Source organism: Anas acuta, chromosome 3, assembly GCF_963932015.1.
Source record: "Anas acuta chromosome 3, bAnaAcu1.1, whole genome shotgun sequence".
In the NCBI taxonomy this organism is placed as follows: Eukaryota; Metazoa; Chordata; class Aves; order Anseriformes; family Anatidae; genus Anas; species Anas acuta.
This window is the reverse complement of record NC_088981.1, coordinates 5,912,283-5,935,927: the sequence shown is the minus strand read 5'-3', so window position 1 is coordinate 5,935,927 and position 23,645 is coordinate 5,912,283. Positions and strand designations below refer to the sequence as shown.

The 23,645-nt window shown below is 37.8% G+C and overlaps 1 protein-coding gene across 10 annotated transcripts in view; it reads right to left on the bottom strand.

Moving 5' to 3' along the window:
• PLCB1 (phospholipase C beta 1) overlaps positions 1-23,645 on the bottom strand; it is a 376,130-nt gene that overhangs the window by 70,323 nt on the left and 282,162 nt on the right. For all 10 annotated transcript variants that reach the window (XM_068675405.1, XM_068675406.1, XM_068675407.1 and 7 more), the window contains 10 exons: positions 19,707-19,791; positions 18,507-18,631; positions 17,469-17,623; positions 15,588-15,752; positions 13,609-13,708; positions 11,117-11,221; positions 10,206-10,315; positions 4,457-4,589; positions 3,516-3,569; positions 1,947-2,166 (listed from right to left, as the gene is read on the bottom strand). In XM_068675405.1, coding sequence (XP_068531506.1) covers positions 1,947-2,166; positions 3,516-3,569; positions 4,457-4,589; positions 10,206-10,315; positions 11,117-11,221; positions 13,609-13,708; positions 15,588-15,752; positions 17,469-17,623; positions 18,507-18,631; positions 19,707-19,791 — 1,252 coding nt within the window. The remainder of the gene's footprint in view (positions 1-1,946; positions 2,167-3,515; positions 3,570-4,456; positions 4,590-10,205; positions 10,316-11,116; positions 11,222-13,608; positions 13,709-15,587; positions 15,753-17,468; positions 17,624-18,506; positions 18,632-19,706; positions 19,792-23,645) is intronic.

Genomic DNA, 23,645 nt, shown 5'->3' with positions numbered 1-23,645 from the left:
ATATCATGAATGATTTATGGTCAGATCATAACAAAATAAAAAACCCAAATCCTTTTTAGTTAAAGAAAGATGAGTCATTTATTCAGTTTGTTCTACTTAAATTTGAATAGAATATGCTAGAGAAAAAGAGGAACAAAACAATATCATACTGTTTTGTCTGCCACTATCTGTCACACACACTTATGATGGAAAATACAATGAATAAAATATCACTGTGTATGCAGCTGACAACCAGTCATTAAGGGATTTTAACAAATTCAAGTGTAGAACCCAGAGGCCTGAAAACTGGCAACAGTTAAGGCCACCTGAACATACACATTTTATGAGTACTAAGCTCTTACTAAGCCAAAAGACATTCTGTCATTGGCCAAACATAAATGAGTAAGCTCCTTCCTGGGGACAAGATATGGCCTGAATCTTGGTCACTTACAATTAGAGGTACAATCAACAAGGGTAGTAGCTAGAGCTCGCTCACATCTTTTTTCTCCAATGGTCTCCTACCAAAACAGTATCCAGTTGTTTTTTTTAATGCTCATTCAATGTCTTCATGTTCAAGATCTGCATCTATATCAATTTTATGCAAAAGTTAAAAGGCTTTTGTGGTTATCTAATTACTTTAAAGAAATAGATTATGTTAGAATGAGAAAGCCACTCTAATGGGAGAAGGAAAAATTTAGGAGGGTACTTGATAATGATAATTATTATTCAGTTTTAATAGTATTAGGCACTGATTGTACCTACATGTGCATACGTTTTGCCAAGAGTTAAGAAAGTTCTTTAGTAATGTAAAGCTCCTTACCATATGAATAAGATGAAAAATGTGGAAAGATTAACAAGACCCAACAGTGTTTGCATTTCAAACTGATAATTGCAAATGCAACTCTCTTTTGTTATCTGAACAAATAATAAAAATGATATCAGCAAACACAAAGAGATGAGCTACAGTGCAATGCAAGACTGAGAAAGAGATGTAGCACAGAAGGGATGTGCATGCAGGGACAAAGCCAGTCAATCATTAAGAGATTCCCAAGCGGTGTGAATCAATTATCATTTAAACTACAGTCAGATGTTAATAACTGGCAGGTATTTCTTTCACCTAACTACACATGTGATGTTTTTTTTACTGTAGTATGAGTTTTCTTTCCAGGGCTCTAACTTGTAGACAATGGTCTCCATCCGAAAATTCAGAATATCCATTCTAATCACAAATAACATGAGGACTAGATTTTGTTTCTGTTTTGAAACTGGAATCTTGCTCCACCACCAGGCAGCACACTGTGGTGGCCCAAAGGGAACCGCTGCTCAATATGGGCAATATGACTATGTGTGCTGGCTGCAAAACTCTCTCCTTGCTTGAAAAAGGTGCTACATTATGATGTATGGGGCAAGTTTTCAATGAACTGACACCCCTTATCCTAAAGGAGGTCAAGCCTGTGAGACAGTGGTGTGTTCTGATAAAATGTGCTGCAGTTGACCTGAGTAGGAAACTAAAATACATTATCCAGATAGGGTTTCAGTTCTTTGATGCCTCAGTCTGATTCCTGAACTGCCCCTAGTATGTAGGGGAAGCCCAATCTCACTGCTTGTGATTAAGTTTACTGCCTAACCATTGGCTCATGTTGTCAGTATAGCTGAAGCACCTACTACCCACAACAGAGGACTACAGGAAGTCCCAAGATAAACACTGTATGAATTTGTTTACAGGAAAAGAGGTATAAAATTGTGAATGACTTATCTGGCTTCTAGCAGAGAATCAGTGTATCACAGAGAGGGCTTTTTTTTTTTCTGCTGATTTCCATGTCAAAACACCTGACTTCATTTTATCTAGGAATATTTCAACTTTTGATTTCTTTCCCCTGAGATCTAATGTCACCTCCATTAATTGTCTACCATAAAAGAAGTAAATATATCTGATGTCAAAGACAGGAAAGCTGCATTTAACATACTTTTTCTTACTGTCTCTTTTTGCTGTTTTTTCTAAAACTGCTCTTCGTCGCAGGTAGTCATTTTGGATTTCATTATACTTTGCAGTGTGCTCTTTGATAAGATCAGTGGTTTTCTTGTGGTGCCTCTTTACAAGGTCCTTCATTTCCTTGTAGTGCTTCTTCTGAAGCTTTACAAACGACTTCTGTTGTTTTAGCTCCTCAATAGTCTGTGCTTCCACTTCTACAATGATAATAACAAAAGCCACTTCAATTTTCTAATAACATATGATTTCAATCAGAGAAATCACAACCAGCAGGAATGAAACAAAGCATGCTTTCTTACTGCTGGTAAGTGAAATGTGTTAGCTTAAGCTAACCAAGTAGACTTCTCTGAAAATAAGCTAACTAGATTGAAAACACTGTGGCAAATTTAATTAAGAGTAGGAAATGAGTCAAAAATTTAGAACAGCAGTATGTCCAGCAAAATAAAAAACATACTTTTTTTTTTTCCCCCTCAAACCCTTTCAGATGCAAAAGATTCATATCAGCCTGACATATAACATCATCACCTTACAAAGGTATGGTCACTGTTCTTTTTTGTAAGCACTACGTCAACACTTCAGGTCTTCCTTCTCTCTGGATGGGCTACTTAATATATTAATGCCTAAAACCCCTTTACAAACAGCATTTCAGCACCTGCTCCTCTGCTTTGACCTGGGCACTGGCTGGAAGCAGCTGTCTCAGTACCATCATGGCTACCCAACAGATTTCACTTGTCTTGTGATGCATCAGGAGGGTCACGGACAGCTGTCTGCCAATCTGGCAAGGCATCAGAAGCTAAATGCTAAGAATTGCACTCCAGAGCTGTCACTGAGAATAGCAGCTATCTGAGGATGTCCTGCTTGGTGAACCCTGCTCAGAGTTCAAGCTTGGTGTCTGCTAGTCTGACCTGCATAAGCTCACCCCAAATCAGCAACTGCAACAAAAAAGGTGACGGACCAGACTGAAGACACCTTCCCAGATCTCACAACAGATTGAGTATATAGAAATGTTGGAAAATGACTTAAAAATAATGAGTTAGGAGATTTGCAATCAAAAATATGTCTCCAAGCTGAAGGATGTGACTCCCAGCTGCACAGCAGGACTCTATCTGACAGGCCAGTTTGCTTAATGCAACAGAATAATTTCAGTTTTGTACGAGTGATAGGAAGGATACAAGGCTAATGGAGATAAAATCATTTCACTGCTAATCATAAGAGTAATAGCACATTTAGCTTCTGTTCTGAGCATAATGCTGTTTTTTGTCTGCATTAGATGCAAACATTGTGCCTATGAGAATGCAATAATAGAATAATGTTTAAAAATTCCATGTTGGCACCTGATGGTGATCTCATGAAGCATGTGTTCAAACATTGAATAACTTCTTAGCTGAGGAAGAAGATATGGTAAGTGTATTTTCTATGAGTTATTGCAGTCACAAGCATTCAAACAAATGTTTAAGTCAGATGGCCCATTTCATTAAAAATACATGTATATTTCAATTGACAAAAAAGTGTATCCTTTATACAATGTAAGCTGTATATTTAATACCTGTGAGGACACTCTGAATAAGATCTTCTGTCTTTGCAGGTGCTTTCACCGAACCTAGAGGTAAAAGAGATGACCGATATAAATTCTTTTAAAACAACCACCATTACTGTGCCACTAGACTGCATATTTAAACATGGCATGTGACGCAGGATACATGCTGAAACAAGCATTTATTAATCATTTGAGAAAACACATCTTGAATAGAAGAGAAGCAACACAAAACAACACCAATCCTGTGAACTAACACAAAAAGGTAATCTAAAAACCCACCTGAGCGTCCTTGTTTTACTTATGAGGTGGGTGCCATTGAATTCACTGATATGACTCACATGAGTCATTTAAGTGGTGGTAATAGGCTGACGGTTAGTACAACTGACCTATATTATGATGACAGTGCAAAATATCTGTACACAAGATGAGTCCAGCTCCTTGGAAGTCAGATGGATCATGCCTATGAGGACTACATTCATTAAATTATATACACTGTGATTTAACAAGCATTTATTATAGGAGATACATCAATATGGAATATATAAGTATGAAAACCTGTATTTTGTGCATGGAATAAGATGTAACTACTTGCACAAATATGGCATATTTGTAAAAACGATTTAAAGAAATTCCTTCACTTGCAATCACAAAAAAGCACTAGCAAACTTTCTTGCTTGCAATGAACTTCAATTCCACCACAAAACCAACTCTTAAATACAAGGTACTTGTATGACTGAAGAGTGGCCCCTAACAGCAGAGTGGGAAAATGTTCACCCATTATATAAAAAACAAATAAACAACCAAACAAGAAAACACCAAAGAGCCTTTGTTCTTGAAATGCAAAGCACGTGAAAAATGATCTACATTTCTTTTGAAAAGATGGTGTCTTCTTTTATTGTTTTGCTTGTGTTGTTTGTGTGGTTGCTGTTATGTTTGTTTTTTGTTTTTACCTGGTGTTGGTTGGCTATGGACAACCTGAGTTGCTGGTTTCGGTGTAAGAGAGGCAGTGCAATTTACTCCATTTTCTGCTGGTGTTGGCCTAGGTTCATTGTTAGCTTCAGATGGTGCATCTCCATGGTCCACCTGAAAATATGAAATGATTTACATTACTCTCTCCGATTAACGGAATTGAAAATTTCCAGATGTGATTTACCCTATTTTTCAATAATATTATGTAGATGTTACACATAAATCATTCTAACAGGGAAAAAAAGGTATCTTTAAGAGACCCAGTAATCCAGGTAGTTCATTTTTGCAGGGCAAATTTCAGGAAGAAATAGAGTATGTATTATTCTGTAGAAGTATTTTCATTTTAAGTTGATATAACTCATCAGGGACATTTTTCAGTACAGTATGTATTAGCTGCACCAGATGTGAAATCTGTATTTTATTGAAAAGCATTGTTCTCTGCCATAAAACCTTTCTAGATGTAATGTAGAAGGTGGAAAGAAAACGCTACTCAGATCCCTGCTGTGAGCAAAATGTGTATACAAAATTACTTTTAAATTTCTTACAAACACAGTAGTATCATTATTCACTGTTCTTACAGCACAGAGACATACTTCTGATTCCCAAGATCTTACATTCTTGTAATTACACTCCAAGGATAATATGTAAACAGTACCTCCATCCTGCTGCATAAATACTTCTGTGGTATCCAAATATTTAAGCATTTTCTACAATCTTTTCTTTCTTTTCAGTTTCCTAAAAGCTCAGGCTTACGATGCATTGAACATCTTGTAATTTTCCTTGTGGCCAACAATTTGTAAATGACAAGCAAGCACCCAGTGCTCAGCAAACAGAAGGTCATTGAAAGCAATTTTTATTTTGAAATGGCCAAGCCCCCCTTCTTGCTGTCCCTGCAAGGGGCCAGTTGCCATGGTGTCTCAGGGTAGTCTTGGATTTGTTCCTTCAGCTGCTCCCATTTCACTCTTTGATGGTAATCACATTACATGCAGAGGCAGGATACCACAGTTGTTTTTTTTTTTTTTTTCCCTTGATTATTCTACACTAGCAAAATATCAGCCTGCACTGCATCAATAGAAGCAAAATACATTTTGATCTATTTTGTGCTGCTCCTGCTGCTGATTTCCTTCATCTTGGTCTTGACAACGTAGTCTAAATTGCAAAAGGATTTCCGTCTCAACAGCCTATTTCTACTAAAATTATAGGAGGGAGATACCCTAGTCAGAAACATGACGCAATTGAAAACCAATGCCAAAAACTTTATTTATCTCAAGTGGGAATTACTGCAATAAAACAATGAAGAACATGACCCAGCCAATGTTTATGACAGTAGAACAATGTGCCTGGCAAAAGCTGTAGCTGTGACCAATGCTTAGAGACATGGGTATCCCCCTTGATTCCCCTTAAAATATATTCCTCACAGGATGCTATCCATTAGTTAGATATAAAATAAAAATACTATACAGATCATCAACACTTAATAGAATCCCTATTTTCTAAGAAGTTACTGCGCCAAAAGTCATTGCTTGGAAAATGGGTATTATCTTCTTTGTGACTAGTTTGTATGTGGTATGAAATGCTGCATCACAGATTGTTGAGAAGCTATTAATATAGCCTGTTGGTTCTGGACACAAAACATCTGTTTCCAAAACTAAAGCAGAAATGCGAGACAGGATCAGGAAGTGAATAAAGAGTTATTTTCACTGCATCAAGCAATCTAATCTCATTAAAAAGCACTTTCTTTTCTCATAATTCATCACACAGAATGCTAAAGCAAACATGATTTTCCCTTAGTGGAGAATATTTTAGGCTCTTTTTAAAGATGATGCAATCCAGCCTTAGAATTTATAGTTTTAATATTCACAGAAAATGGTTTATATTCCACATGTTGCCATGTCTTTTGCAAGACAGTATTTTTACTATGTAGAAAGAGACATGCTCATACAGATACATATCTATATGGTATTTTTTTTTACTTCTGCAGAGAAAAGAGCCTGTAATGGATTGGGATTGAGAGATCCTCCTCTGGTATTGAGTATATCTGTGCTGCACTGCTAGACTAGGTGGACAGTTTTGAAGTTGGTTTGTTTCTATCCTTGGCAAAGTATAAGCAAGTCCCCCTACAGAAATGTCAGATCAACATAATTTCCATTATTTTAACTTGATCTGACCATCATAATTTACAAAATAATGGCTGCGTTTTCATTTTAAATAGTGGTATCACATATGCTAAGTGCAGCTGCTCTCCTAGAGATTCTTTTATTTATTTTCCCCATCAAAATCTTTTTTTTCCTTTAATTAAAGGAGCCAACTGGACTGATTACACACATTTGATTTACATCCAGGCACACAAAACAATAGTTTCTATTTCAACACTGCTTTATGGGTAGAGACAGCAGATCCAATGCTCTGCTGCTTCTCCTGTCACTAACAAGCCCACGAGGCCTCCAGAATAAATTGCATGCAGCCCCAGGGACATTACAGCAGCAGGGACAGCTGAAAAGCATTTTACTCTGGGTAGCTTCTCCTAGATCCCTAAACACTTCTGCACCCATAACTGTGGGAATGAAAATATATGAGCCAGTTACATCAATCTGTCTTAAACTGGGATTAATTCATCACCAGAAAATACCAGCTGCAAATTTCTGCATAGCTCATTCACTTTGTCTATAAAGGTTTGTCCATAAAGGGCAGGGGAAGTGAAGGCAACCTTCACTACCTGTATGCTCATAAAAATACACTGTGCATAATAAGTATAGCTAAAAATGCAAAACCCACATTTCATGTATTGCAATGCTTCCATTCTGCAAAGTCCTGTCTGCAATAAGAGCTCTTCTAAGACCTGGCTGGAAAGCAAGACTTGGAAGTTACAAACTGACCAGAAAGCTGAAGGTAGGAATTCATGTTACACTCATAACGGGAACACTGCAAAACTAATATAGAATAGACACTGTAAATTTTATCAGTTCTTCAGCATTCTTCTTATTTGTTATTAACAGGCAGTATAATTTGAGGCTTAAAGAAAGGCTAATTTATTCACTTAAACAATTCACTCTTAAGATATTTTGGGCCCCTCGCTACAAGAAGGACATGGAGGTGCTTGAGCAGGTCCAAAGAAGGGCGACAAAGCTGGTGAGGGGCCTGGAGAACAAGTCCTACGAGGAGCGGCTGAGGGAGCTGGGCTTGTTCAGCCTGGAGAAGAGGAGGCTCAGGGGCGACCTTATCGCTCTCTACAGATACCTTAAAGGAGGCTGTAGAGAGGTGGGGGTTGGCCTGTTCTCCCACGTGCCTGGTGACAGGACGAGGGGGAATGGGCTTAAGTTGCGCCAGGGGAGTTTTAGGTTAGATGTTAGGAAGAACTTCTTTACTGAAAGGGTTGTTAGGCACTGGAACAGGCTGCCCAGGGAGGTGGTGGAGTCACCATCCCTGGAGGTCTTCAAAAGACGTTTAGATGTAGAGCTTAGGGATATGGTTTAGTGGGGACTGTTAGTGTTAGGTTAGAGGTTGGACTCGATGATCTTGAGGTCTCTTCCAACCTAGAAATTCTGTGATTCTGTGATATCGGATTTGACTACTTCTTTGTGTAAGAGGTCTGAGCAATTTTTGAGATGCAGCTTAAACTTCTAGGCAGAAAAAAAAAAAAACAACAAAAAAACACAAAAAACTCAGTTTTTCCTCTGATAGCTGCAAGAACTCAGCTCAGATAAATAAATGTGTGTGAGAAGAGGGAAAAGGGTGTGGGGAGTTAGAATCTATGCTTGGAGGTAGCACAGCTTTGGACACATTAACGTTAATAGTGTGTAGATTTGAAACTGCATATAGGAAAATTGAATCCTGGTGTACTTCTGTGTACATATCTGGCAAACATACTCGGAATCATTTAGCTATGTTGCCAGTTAATGTACTTGTAATTATTAACTACTGTGATTCTTGTGGGTCAGTGTAAGTGAACAAATCATTCAGCCCTGCCAACTGATGAAAATATTATCAGATAAAATGATCAAGCAACTCAAGATTTCCAAGCACAGCCCGATTGCCAAATACCTTACCTAGAATGAGAGTTTATAAATAGAAAGTAACAATGCCGTACTTAGATTGCAACTTAAAGTGGCAGTTTTGTACCTGTCCCTTGCTACTTCATGTAATTGAATGGTTATATATTTTTAGTAAATGCACCACTGCAATCATTACAGTTTTCTTTTAAAAAAATATTTCTCTGCTACTCCAAAACAAGCTCCTTTATCCTATGAGCTTTCCAGCTCCTTGACACATGGTAACACTACCTAAGTGCTACAATTCAACTTTCAATCTTCTCATTTGCTTTAGAAGATATTCTGTGACAGAGTTTTCTGCATATAAGCCTGTACAAACCAGAGGAATCTGTACTTTTTCAAAAGTAAAAATGACCTCTAAGGTATTTAAAGGATTATGTTAAAAAAAGACTTTTCTATTAAAATAGAATCTCATGTGTAGAGCGTCCTAGATAACTGTCTAAGATACTACTGAGCATTTCACATTGTCCTCATTCAGCCGAACTTGTGACACTACACAAAGAGTAAATTGTTGGCCACTGAATTGTAATGACTTTCACTCATTTGGTCTGCTTTGGGAATGTATTCTTGGTTACAAAATCTAGTTCAATGAGGCTTTGCACATCTGAGAATTGAAGAAGACAGTCACTATACATCAGGGCAGTTTAGGATTATAAAGTATTTCTGCATCTTTGCTAGAGACCTGTAGAGAGTGCCTTTTGATTCACATGATGTGCCTTACATCTGACACAAGCAATCTTTCAAATACAACGTAGATATTTTCAAACAATGCTAGAAGATGTTCCAGTGACAATATCTGGAACAGAGACACAGAACATTTGGATGAACATAATGTTTATTGGAAACAAAAGCTAAACTGTCAGTACTCTTAAGTATGCTCAAAATTACATCTGTGCATTTGTATGTACAACTTCTCCGATTCTGCAGAAAATTAGGGTTTAAAGGTCAGTCCTTAGGTAACTGTATATATCCAGATACCTAACAACTGAAACTACGGTTCTCATAGCTTTAAGTTAAACTAGAATAGGTCTGAATACTTAGCTGCATTATGCTCTCCTTCCTCTTCATGTCTCTTTCTAAGATCTATGCAGGGCTGGATCAGGTGACCTCCAAAGACCCTTTCCAATCTAAATTACTGTATGATTATACTGGGTCTCTTTAGGGCATGTTTAGAGAGTGTATAGAGACATCAGAATTTGTGAGATTTCAATGATTCTGAACAGAATAAGCTCTCAAGAAACAAAGTGCTATAAAACAGAGCTTGAAATTCTAAAAAAAAAATTTAAAAAATCTAATGTTTTCAGGAAAAACTGTTGATACAGAGTTGTCATTTTGTAAGGGTAACTTCATCATCACACTGGGAAACAACAGGCAATGACTTAAGATGGTTTAATTTACTACACAAGAAGCCTACATATCAGCAAAAACCTAACATGTTTTTCCATTTAGCGTTCAGTGTTTCTTTACCCCCGAACAGTAATTTGCACCATGCACAACATATTGTCTGCAGCGCAAAGCTACTCTGTTGTAACACATCCTAGTCTCATTGTGAGACGTTTGTAGGTGCTTAAGTGATCAACACATGCAATCCCCAGGGACTTTCAATATTCGTCTTTTTAAGAGAAGCAGGTGCTTTTAAATATTGTAACATACTTTGCAGAGATTATGAAACCTCCCTTACCTCTTTCTTTACCTCTTCTTCATCTTCTAGAGTCAGTGCTGCCAATTGCTTAGCTCTCTGCTCCATCAAGTTTACATATCTGATTGGATTGGATAAGGCCTCAATCACATCTAGAAATAACACAAATACATCAGTTCCAAACCCCTTATGTTATGCACTCCTCAGGCCTTAAGAAGCTGTATTTTTCCTACAGATCTGCTGCTGACTGATACACCTAGGTCCTAGAAACATTAGTGACAGAGAGTATGATGATAGTATGATGGTATGACGATGGTATCATCATGCACTAGTACTCTAATGTGAACTCTGATTTTCTGCTTGGGTTATGTCAATGTGCATTTTTGTGAATATGGTGGTTTATGATGGACGTTCAAAGCTTCCAGCGTCAGCCAGCTTGGATCCTACTTCATATGAGGTACAAAGAGGAGCATTAGTAAAAATTATGTTGCTTAAAAAATAAAAACAACAAAACAACTATATGGAATATATATACATATAATAAACTGAAGATGCATAGCACAGTCTTTTAACCTATCCTGGTTTAAAGCTGATTCCAAAATACAGTACTCTATATTAAGCACAACACTCTCCTCTGCTCCTCTCCTTAGGGAACAACCATATCATATAAGCAAAGTGTCATCTGTGTTTTAGTGGCAAATGCCTGACTTCTTCCCTCCTATAGAGTTACACAGAATCTGCTTAAAAGAAAAGAGTTAGCCCTAATCCTAAACCCCAGGAAGACAGCTATAAATCAAGCCATCTTGTATGAGTAATGAGACATAATGATCCAATCAGGTGCACAGGTTTTTTCACAGGACTGTTATCCCCAAATGGCAAGTTGTCTACCATCCATTCATTTTGAATTTCAATTAACCTTTATATTCCTTAGCAGAAATTTTTCACAGAATTACCTGCGTAAGTATCAGGTACGTAGTCTTTGACCTCTATGTACACAAAGAGAGCTGGCAATGTCAAAGGTTGGTTCCTCTCATTCCTCAAACAGATGTAGTGATAGCCTGTAAAATAAAAAAGAACCAGTTCAGAGCATAAACTCCTCCACAGGTACATCCATTGTAATTGTGTTATCATTTGTTATTTATACTTTGGCTCCAACTGAGCCAGCAGCACTAGGGACTTCTGGTAGGGAAAGATTTACTTGAAGGATTTTAAAGAGAAGAATACAGAGGGCCATTAGAAAGGCACATGATGCTGCAGTTTAAAGTAGTATTTGCATGTTATTTTCACATCTCTGAATAACACTAAACACTGTCATTAAAATAATTTTGGATGCATTCTATTTTATTACTTTTGGCTGGGTTGGTTTGTTTGTTTCATAGCTCTTATTTTTGTTTTCTAAAAACATAGCTGGTTGTCCTGTAACAATAAGGGTATGGTGTTACAGCACAGATTAGCCAAGTTAAGGTGAGGTATCACAGATGGGGCAGCCCCAAGCCCCTTCTGCTAGCCACTGACCACCCACTCCTGCTCCTTGTCTTGTGCACTGACACATGCCTGACTTTGTGGATAGGCAGTTCAACAACCTAAATTCCATAAAAAGCAACTTTCAGAAACCGCAAGGAGTCTTCCCCTCAGTTTAGCTCCCCCAAATGCCTCACCATAAGGTCAGACATGTATTAATGCCAATTTAAAAACAGTGGTGGGAGTGCACAGGTAGGAATGGAAGAAATGGACTTTCAGTCCCATCAAACTGTTACAGCTTTGGAGTGTTGCAAAGCTGCATCCTCTGCCTCACAGATCAGTGCCTCTCACACCATGGCTGAAGCTGGTGTCCTAAGAGATGATTACAGAGCCGCATGTACTGGTAGTGTCTGGACACAAGTCACCAGCAGGATGTGATGACTTATCTGGGGGGATCCTCAGTTGGCTGATATGAGAAACTTCCTCTGAAAGTAACAGCTAAATTGTTGCTTTGGGAATAGTGAAAATTCTATGGATTTTGTGACAGTACAATATAGTTTTCAGTAATGTCTCAGAAAAGACTTAAATTATGTATTACAAAGGTTTCTCAGTTCCTTCTAGCTCCTCCAGCAAATTTTCAGCATGTACACAAACTAAAATCAACATGCTGTTCTCCATCACATGCTGTAAACTAATGCTTACTGGAGTCAAAAGGACTGAAGAAAAGGCCTGCAGATAAAAGCTCTCAAAAGTGTTCATATGATTTAACACAGTGGCCTCTATTTGGAAAAGCACAAACCTAAAAACACATACATGATTTAATGCTCTGCTGAAGGGACTCTGTGCCACATGAAGGGTAAGTGCCACAGAAGGGGATCAGCTGTGGTAAGAGCTCACTTCCACCAGATGAGGGAAATCCTTCATAACTGCCTTTCTTCTCTCCCATAAGCTGTCTTCCTCTGGAGCTCAGCAGATCCTCCATGAAGTGATTTTATCCACTAACTCAGCAGAAAATATACCTGGCATAAAAATGTAGAATTTTCTGCTGGGTTGATTATCTGCGCTCGCTCACAAAAAGGTGTGGAGGTAGGCAGAGCTGACACAACAGAATAGCCAGGAGATGTGGGGCTAACAGACTGGAGAGAGGAGAGAGGGAGACGGGAAGGAGAAACAACAACTGCTGAGGAAATCCTGGAGCAATGGATGCCCAGCAGTCACCTTCATCTGGCTTGTCTGTGCTCACAGTGAAGCCACATGACCCACACCAGCTAAGGGACTGGTGAGACAGTAAGCGAAGGGACTGATTTAGACAGCACCTTAGCTCAGGTCTCCAGAAATAACAACTGCTAGATGCAGGGATGTGAGTTTTGTGCTCTTAAACTGTGAGTGAAGCTAGGAGCATGTTTATGGCCCCTAATTTGGGTTCCTCTTGTCATACAAGATGATTTCCAGTTAAGTGGACTAATATGCAATAATAATATGTTTTCTAAAAAATCTGCAATAAATATTCAAGTCATTTCGGGCTGATTTAAAGGTTTTGTAGATCTACAACAGCTTGCAAACAGATCACTTGATGTATGTATGTAAAAATTAGGCTAGAGGTGCATGTTTTGCTCTAATTCCCAGCCATATCCATTCTCAAAAAGATGACATCAAAATTGGTTGCTGCTATCCTCTTTGCTCTCTGTACAAGAAGTGTACAACTGCATGTTTTAGCATAACTGTGAATATGCAGTTGATCTACTGAAGACCAGCAAGTGCCAGCCATGTCTCTCGACACTTAATGCTAGTGGTTTTCCTGGTTCGCTAGAAATTTACATTTCTGCTGAGATATGGTATTTTCCTTTTCAAAGTTAAGATATATTATTCAAATCCCCAGTCGCTATACATTTGCAGGCTTGCTGCTGATTTACAGTGGTCAGGATTTGCATTTGCTGTTTATTTTCACTACACGTTGTCTGTCTCAATGGAGAAAAAGGTTTACCTGGTCGAATTGCTGAGACGGGTAATATCCGGTGGCCAATAAATTTCCCTCCTTCCTCATACACTGCTAGCCTCAAACATGCGAGGGAAGGTAAAACAACCTAGAAGGAAATATTTCTACATTATTAACTTTCTGCTGTGAATGAAACAGCTCCTTTCAGACACAGCAGACATACAGCAAAGTTCAACCTACCAGACAGTAACAGCTACATATCCACAGAAAGGTCTTACCATACAAGAGATCAGGGGGTATATACCTATGCATCAAAATAACTCTCATACAAACATTTTTCTTTTAAGAAACCTGAGGTGGAAAATGAGTATTGTATGTTCAACCCAGCAATTTCAGTATCGCACAAGGGACTTAGCTCAACTCTTACAGCACTTGAATGCCGTTCTGTTTACTGCTTATTACTCAGCCTTACTTTTTTTTTGTTTGTTTGTTTTTGTTTTTTTTTTTTTCCCTTTGTGTCTGTGCCAATGGGATACTTATTTCTGAGAAAAGCCACTGGTAATGCTTATTAGTGTTGAAAACTTAATAAGCAACTCAACATGTTTTCCGGAGCGTGAATGTCTGAATTGCATGAACCACGTCAACTCCAGTAAATTTTTTCCAGTGCTGCAGCCCACTCACTGGCTAGGCTACAGAGGTTTAATCGGGTGGGATGTTTACTAGCATTGGATGCTTTCTTGGCACTATGTAAGAAAGAAGACCAAACGGTGAAAAAAGAAAACAAGAAATTGAAAATGGCTAATAAACTACCCTACTAAGATTTGAATTTTTAATATTATTTCAAAAAAAAAAAAAAAGAAAGGTAGTATAATTTATCTAACTTTCTTGTATGCAAATATGCATATAAATATACATATTTTGAACCTGGGTGCAGACAAGTACTTTTTCCACAACATGTCACTCTCAAATTTACATGACAATGAAAGAAAAACAAAAGCAACAATCAAAAAAAAAGTCTCTATAATTTATTTTCAACATTACTAAAAATAGTAATCTATGCTTCTCTGAGCATAGAGGAAGGCAGGCACGATTGTAACTAAATAGAGAAATGAAGTACACTAATTAGAAGTTCATTACAGAAGAAAAATCCTACTGATGTTTCCAAACTTAAGCTTTGGCAGGCTGCCAAAGGAAAGTTATTCAGAAAGCAAAATATTCAGGGAAAAGGGCTGTACTCCCTAGAAAGCATGGCTGCAAGCACCAACTGTATAAACATCTCAGTGAACTGTGCATTTGCCTAGAGATATTAAAAATATTTTTTTTTTCAAATACCTGGATTTAGGAACCAATTAACCTCACAGTCCAATAAACATAATCCAGAGAGTAGCAGAGATATAGACAACTGGCTTCAAGGATATTGTGAAGCAGAATAAAATATTCTATATATTCTAGATAATCCTACAGATGCTCAGTATTTTCTACTCCTATGTCTCATTTCAGGTAAACTGGGATTTATGCAGATTCATAACCTACCTTATATTTATATTGCACACTGTAGAATTAAGCAGAGATAAAACTGCTTTGAATGAGCTAGTTTGGAGAGCCAGCTTGTTACAGCTGTACTCACATCATCATGCTCGGAGGTTAACAGGATCTGCTTTCCAGCAGGGCTGTTCAGCCGAGACAATTCAGCTAAACTGCTTCTGAGTTCTGCACTTTCTCATTTATAGCATGGCACTGCACCATACTACGCAGATGTGTCTATTGGAATATTTGCTCTTTCTTGCTGCATTCTAGTTATACAACCAACATGACTTGAAACTACTTTATTTCAGTAGTGGCTGGGCATGGCTATAGTAGCAAAATTATACCAGAAATAGTTAACGACAAATAGTTGAAGTAGTAACTATTCAGCATCCGTTTATCTTTTCTTACAAATGCAAATTTTCAGTAAAACACAGAATTACCCTATTGAACAATGATGAACCAAACACTGTGAAGGTTCAAGAAACAAGTGTTACACCAACCTTCTTAAATACTATGGTTTCCTCTTCCCAGACAGGATTAACTGCATTGCCTTGAGAGGTCTTGGTCTTTAAAGCTTTTCTTCTGGTATCCACAGGCAGGCCAAACATGTCAACTTCAACATAGGTACCCACTTTTTTATCAGAAAGAAACTGACCTGAAATAATCTAAAACCAAACAAAGGAGGGATCACTAGAGACAGCTTTAGTGGATTAGGGAATGAGTAGCTGAGTAGCAGGTGGATAATTCTCATTAATGATCAGATAGAATGCATTTTCAAAGAAGAAACAACAACTAAGAAAACCACAAAACATCAAAAAACAATAAACAAAACCCCACCGTTTAATATTGCAGCCACAGAAAAACAACTTGGAGGTCTGACTTCCTGTGGCCCTGTGACCCTGAATTCCCCTATGAGCAATAATGTGGCTGACATCATGCTGCTGCCCTTAGCTCAGCAGGAATACTCATTTGGATCTCATTCCTCAATCTGATTGCCTATTTCCACAACATGCTATCTCTGAGATCTCTAGTTTCTATCCAGTTTCAACAACAGGTTCAAAAGATAATGCTGGAAAAAAAGAGCAACTACATATGACTTTCACTGGCAGGAAAAAAAAAAAAAGTTAAAAAGTTGGTATTCTAATAAAGGCTTTTCATAGTTTATTTTCTATTTTTCTTTTCTAGTTCTTAACAGGAAACACAACTCCCAGCTTTAAAATATGAAAGACCTGCAATTCATTCAGAAAACTGAAGATGCACAGGATTATACAGCAGTGCCACTGCACCTTAACAAATTCAGGTTCTCAGCTAACTGATTCTAACTAATTCTGTTCTCAGCTGGATCATGTATGGGCATTGCCATTATACCTAGCAGAGTCTTCGCTGAGCAGGCAGATGTGGCTGCCTTCTGACAGTTGACTTGTGATTCCAGGTTGCTCATTCCTGTTAAAAATGCTGTGTATCTCCTAATAACTGGTGAATGACTTCCACCTCCATTTCATAAAATTGCAGAAGTATGTGCCTTTTAACCCACAAGAGGAACTTCCATGATTACAGGTCACCATGAAAGGTCATTCCCACGCAGTTGTCTTCCCCCCCACGTTTTCAGATTATTACTTCATTCGTAGCACTCTGAGCACTGATCTGCTATGCTTGTGTCTGCAGCCTGAGAGGAAATACTTGTTTTCCCTCAAAGAAAACAGAAGGATATTTTGCAGGTGGATTCTATAATACAGACACTGTTCTAATGGACAAGTCCATTAAAGGCAGAATGGGATTTCAGAAAGTTTATGCTTTTATAACTAGAGATATACTGAGTATAAATCTGTGTCATAGCCAATGCAATCTATCCCTCTAAACATTCATATAAGTAGTTTTCAATTTGCAGACTCCTGGCAGTCCTTGAACTTTGTCAGAGGTCCTTAAAAAAGGAACAAAGAAAAGCAAGCTGGCAATGACTTGCAGCTGACATTTACGGTTCCACAGATTTGCTGGAGAATTTATAGTGAACTAGAACTAGAAAATTTATACTAAACAGTGTGCTGTTCTACCTATTCCAGTGCAACTGACCACATTGTAACTGTGTTTTAAAATCAGCCCTTTGTTACTAAGAACACAGCCATGTTATTCTTACATTCATTAACTACCCAATCACTTGCTTGAAAAATAATATATATAATAAAAGTACATTTATTTAACCTACAAAATGAAATATGAGGCAGAAGATCCTCTGCAATTTAAAAATTAAATATTACTCTATGAAACAAAATGTATTTTATTGTCTTGAATTACTGTGGTCATTTGCTAGTCCTCTGCACAACAGAAATACACCTATGCACTGACATTGTCATATGAATATTTTTACCAGTATGTATACGTACCTTGACAGACAAGGTGTTAGCTACTATTCCATCCACTATACCTTCAGTAAATGGATCAAAGTGTTTGTCTGGTCTTCTCATGAATTCTGGCTTTAACCTGTATCCGCTTTTGCCATTGTACTCATACATTCCCATGTTTATTTGCATAGACAAATCTAGGTATTAAAAGCATTGATAAAAATTAATTCCTAGATTTTTCTAACAATTTAGAAAAAACAATAAAATAATATTATTTATTGTAATTTCAAACTATAATGTAAACAGCTTTTTATGGCACAGTGCTGCTTGTCAACAAAAGTTTCAGATGTGATTGCAGCCATCCTCTTGGGCTCTTTCCACACAGAAATCACATACATAAAGTGTCTTTCAGAAATTACTCAACAAATAACATTTTCAAATTTTAAAAGGAGTGTTAACACTTGGGTATTGAGTACCTCAGCGTTGTACTGATTGCACTGTTGTATTCAACCCATTAAGAGGACAATGTTTCAAACTCCTAATATATGATACCAGGTGCCTGATGCTTAGTTGAAATTAGAGATGTTTTTATTACTCTGTGGACTTCTAGGCTGTGTGGACTTTTGCTTTCTCAGAACAGATGTAAACTCTGAAAACAGCAAAACCTATTTCAAAAGTGACTTGTGTATCTAGGAGCCTAAATGTTTTTGTTTCTAAATCACACTTTTAAAGTGGAATTTGCTGTCAAGTCCCTCATGGCTTGATATACTGTGACTTAGCAAGACATGAAAAAAATCACTGCTCATTCTCAAATGCTGCTTAATGATAACCACTTACAAATGACGACATTATGGAGACCACTAGGTCTGCATATTATACTAGCTGTTAATTACCTGTTAATTACCAATATTCTGTCAATTACCAATATTCCTAATTAAAAAAAATAAACTGTGTTTAAAATGTTAATGAACAGCCTCATAGTTCAATCACTGGACATCTTTTGATGCATAAAGCCTTTTTTACTTACCAGTCAGAAACTCTGCAAGAGAAGTACAAAATTAGGAGATGAGCACAACTTACCTACAGTTTGGAAGTTAAGAGCAACCATTTGGCAGCCAGCATTCCAAAAGACTTGCGGCATGTAGTTTGAAGAATCTACACGCGTTCCCTTTGGGTAAATTCGGCTTAGCTGCATTTTGTTGTATCTAAATGTTGGGTAGTTAAGATTTAATACATGTGACAAAAATGGCTTTGCAGAGAGGCTGCACATTTGCAGTATTTAAATGCAGATGATCTTTACAGAATGGGAGTGGGGTCTGTATTAGATTTCTGCAACCATAATGCTTCCAGAGATCCACAATTTTGTAGATATGATAAATATGGGGTAATTAAAAGTGCTGTTCATGTACAGAGCACTCAGAATAAGCAAGGAAATAGCACAGACATATGCTTAAAAATACAGCATTCATAAAATTCCATTTATCATTATGGTTCCTAATTTGGAATTTTTCTTAAGACTGCATTTTTAGAGGCTAATTCGCCATAGACAGCAAATGTTCCTCTGGTGGGGAGAGAAGTTCTCAGTTAAAAACTAAGTGCTCTTCTGGAATGAGAATGAGAATTGGCCTCTACATAAAGCCAGAAGTGATGAGTTTGCACTTCTTATAGTTGAGTCTACAAATCTAAGAGATGAGAACATGCTGCAGGTTATCTGTAGAAATTGTTTTTCATTAATCTTCTTTAAGACACTATTTTATCTTGATCATTTTTTCTTAACTGCAACCATGATGAGACACATTGAGAAGCACCATGAGGTCTAAACAGATTCCTCCTTTTCTTTAAATATTACAAGGGAATAAATTTTGGGTGGCAATAGAAATCAGTGCACCTGGAACTGGAATTATGATGGGAAAGAAAACTTTTCTTGTATGACTTTGGAAAAAGCAAGTCAGCCACATTTTGACAATTTGCTCACCATAACTCAAACCACTTCATACAGGATGATAAATTTAACATTGAGAATACAAATTATCAGGTCTTCAATATGTAGTTTGTACCTATTCCCTCTAGTCCTAGCCCACAGCACAAGGACTCATGCCAGCTTTTAAATTAGCTCATCAGAACTCAGCCCAATTAATTCATCCAGGAAGACAGTCAAGTTTACAAATTTCATTTGGGTTCCCTATTTTCCCAGCTCCTGTCTTCAAATTTCAATAAAGACCTGTAACAGATCTCAGATATAGAAAGACTAAAAAGCATCTTTCTGAAAGACAAGGATACTCCACAAATTCCACGGGAGACTTCGTAAGTTGCTCAAGCCCTTTGGTTTCCACAAAGGAAGACATTTCAAAACTTTTGTTGCGTTCTGAAATTTTAAAGGGAGGAGAAAAACAGTGACATATTAGAGCATGAAATTGTATGCAATACATGAGCTGCAAACAACTGGTTTAGTCTCAGTCCCCTGATCTCATCTACTGTTCACCAGCTCATTTCACCTTAATCTTAAAAGGATTAATGCACACAGGCATTTCCTGACAGTGGCAAGCTTGCCCTGTACACAATCAAGGGTTCCATCCAAACTCACGCTAACACTGCCCCAAATTAAGTGGACTTGCATTGCCTGAGATTTTTACTGTACCAGCTGCAGATAACAGAAAGTCAGCGCAAGGTTAGAGATATCTCGTGTTTGCTTGCAAAGTACCATGTTCATATATTTGAGAGGTATTGTCCAAAGCTCACAGGTGAGACATAGAAGTATTAAGGCAGCTTTTGTGGGGAACAGAGGGCATTGACAGATCTCTAAATTTTTTGTGGGCAGACATAATGGCTTTGAGCCAATTTCAAGCTGAAACAACTACTGTCCACAACAGATTAAACTAAGCAGTATCCTATCTGTGCCTATAGTGCCTTGTTATTTTCAGTACATCAGGGTAAACTCACATCTGTCTCTAACAGTCATGGAAACAGTGTTACCTAATCATGTCAGATGGTACAATCCTGTGTCCCAGCAGGCCTTCAGGCCTAACCTTCAGACCTAACCCTGGTCTTGTCTGAAGCATCAATAAACTCCTTTACTTGGTCAGACTTTCTGACCTGACAGTGGCAAAAAGCTCCTGCTAAGTGTATAATTAGGTGGGACTAAACATTCATTTGCGTATCACTTGTTACTCTCCTTTGCCTGATGTTTGCACAGCCTTTCAGTGTACCCATGTGATATGCTGTAGCACAGCCTAAGTCAAGACCCTTCAAGCTTCAATATTTTTTCTATTAAACTTTTATACTGGAAATAAGGATTCCTGTAAAATAACAGCTTCCCATTTCAGCACAATCAGCTCCATAGATTGCCTACAAGGGACTACAGCACTGAGAGATCACATCCATTAAATATATCAGCACTGCTCTCTCTAGAAATGAGGTAAACAGAGCATGTAGTGAAACATGAACTCTCTAGCCTAACTGCTTTATTGAAAGCAAACAGTAAATCAGAGAAAAAAGCTTGCCCTCATCCAGTATTTGAAGGAATTGTGCCACAGTAATCCAAGGATGGCCAGGAGGCCAGCCTGGCTGGCTCCTTGAAGTCAAACTGCGAAGCTGCAGGAGCCTGATAAAACTGAACAAAAGCACTCGTCTTGCAGAGAGAAGCAGGATCGAAACAGGTGGGCATTTTCCTTAGAGGAAGCCAAAAAGGAAACAATGGCTCCAAAGATGTAAGGAGCTAGATTGTTTGGGCCAATGTAAGAAGAAAATGTACTGCCAACTTGTGATCTGTGAACTAGACGGTTGCAACTGTTCTCGTTGTATGTTGAAGAGTCAGAGGATGACTACGCTGTTCCAGAAATTATTCTCTATCTCTAGGAGAACCAGGACTCATACTTTGTAGCAGTCTCTATTTCTAATTAGCAACCAACACGCTACTTCCATTATTTATAGCTGTTGTCTCCTAAAGGTGAAAGACTCCTGCCATTCCTTCAAGGCTGCTTTCCTACCACTCATCTCATCTTCCTTTCCAACAAGCAATATTCTCTTTTTCTCTAGATTTATTTCCAGACAGCTCACTTCCCATCTCAGCTTCTTATAACGTCTCTGAGATGATTCCCCTTGCTAATGGGATAGCACTAGCAACACACACATACAGTGCTAATGTAGACTATGAGGCTATCACCTGTATAACAGATCAGTTTGTTTTTGAATAGGCTTTCATGTATCTGAATGTTTTGATGTCGGCTTTTTTTTTTTTTTTAAACTGAATCATGAAGTTTCTTACGAATCATTTAAGAATGATCACTGATTCCCAGGAACATGCTATGAAAGGAAGCTTTCTTGCAGCCCCTAATAAACACTTTGTATCACAAGAGAAACATTTCAGTTGATGGCAACCTATATAAAAAAGATCAAATGAAACCTCGTGAAATGACACTGAAATACATTTGTTATTTTTTGTTTGACAGTCCTGTTCCACTTCATCTCATTGCTTCAGCAGTTACTTACTTTAAAGTGTGCCCTATGAGGAAACAGACTGGTTGTGTTCTACCTCCACAGTTATTTGACCAATGTAAGACTGCTATATAAAGTGTGAAAAAAATACTCAAGGAAAGAAAAAGAGCATTTTTTTTGTTCTACTTAGAATACAAGTGCTAGACTTTTTTTTTTTTTTTAGTAGTAGTAGTAGTTTACTGTATCTCTCGGCTTTATCTTAAAGTAGTGCATCTGCAGAAAACAAGAACTGGTAGTTATTAAATGACTCAGTTACTAGATGTTCACAGCTTAATCAAACTCCTAAATAAGAGCAGTTATTGCCTTGTAGTATCTGGAGAGGATTAAGAAACCTGTCCTTTGATGAAAAGACTGTCCCAGAGAGGCATTTCTCTCTCATGATATGTTACACTGTGCTGTCTTATCAAGAGGAAGTCACTGTAGAGTGGCTAAACAACTCATTAAAAACTCTGAAAAACTTGAAATAATACCTTGGAATAGTTACAATTACTTGCTGTCAGAGAGGGAAACCTATCTAGTGAGGGCAATCAGGGGACTGTTACAGATCCAGTTGTATTCAGTATTTCTGTTAACAAGCTCGATGTGAGACCAAAAAATGTACTTCTGCAATGTACAAATGACAGCAGTGAGATGTTGTTAACATCATGAAGGCCAGGATCACAATTCAAACCGAATTATGAATTAGAAAATACTGAATTAGAAAAACGCTATAACACTGAAAGATGAAACTTTATGCAAGACAAGTGCAGAGCATTACACTTTGTAGAAAGGTGGCAGGTGAACAAAAATGCAATCTGTGAAAAACTGGATAGGCATCAAATTAAAAACTAATCTTCTTTCCTTATTCAGCTCATCTTTGCTGAATTTAATGAAGGTTCATCAGTGGTTCCAGGCCAAGACTAAGACCAGAATCCACAAGTCTTGATATAGTGGCCAACGCTTTGACCAGCTGGCAACATTTGCCTCATAATGATTTTATTTTTTTTTGACACAAGCACCAGATATATTAGTCCTTTAATATTATGAGTTCTCAGAAACAGTATGATTGATCAAAGGTCACATGAAGACCTAGGGTTAAAAATGTGGACATGAGCAGTTCTTCAGAAAACACAGAACTCGGAAAGGCGCAGGCATGTGAACAGAAGAAATCTACACAAGAGAATTTTACAACAGCTGCATCAGCTTGTCCTGCTAGGATTCACATGGCTTCCTTTCCAGAAGGAATATCTCCTTCCCACTGTGTACTTGCAACTCTCATTAGAGCTAATGGAGATTATGAACATTCAAGGGACACTACAGTAGGGAACAAGCACAGCTCTCCACATGATTTTGTGAATGCTTATGTGTATGCCTGTATAAATACACAAAAACATACAAACAGGCAGATAACTTCTTATATGTTTATTATTCAAGATGAGTAAATGCAAAATCTTGTGTACAGATACGGACTTATGCACCAATTACCTGTCCTCTGCTAAGGCCTCCACAAATCCATAATAAATTAAAATGCTATACGCTTCTTTAACTAAAAAGCTCCAAGAGCATATTGCAACCTGTCAAAACAAAGTGAAAAAGGGCAGGCAAACAGTAGGGGGTTCTGCACCAAGAAAGGAAAAGATGCTGCAATGTTTACTGAGGATGCCACAGAGTGCATTCCTAGGAAGGCATCTTCTGTAAAAGCCCATGGGGGATGAAGTTATGGCTTTTTCTGTACAACACACAGAA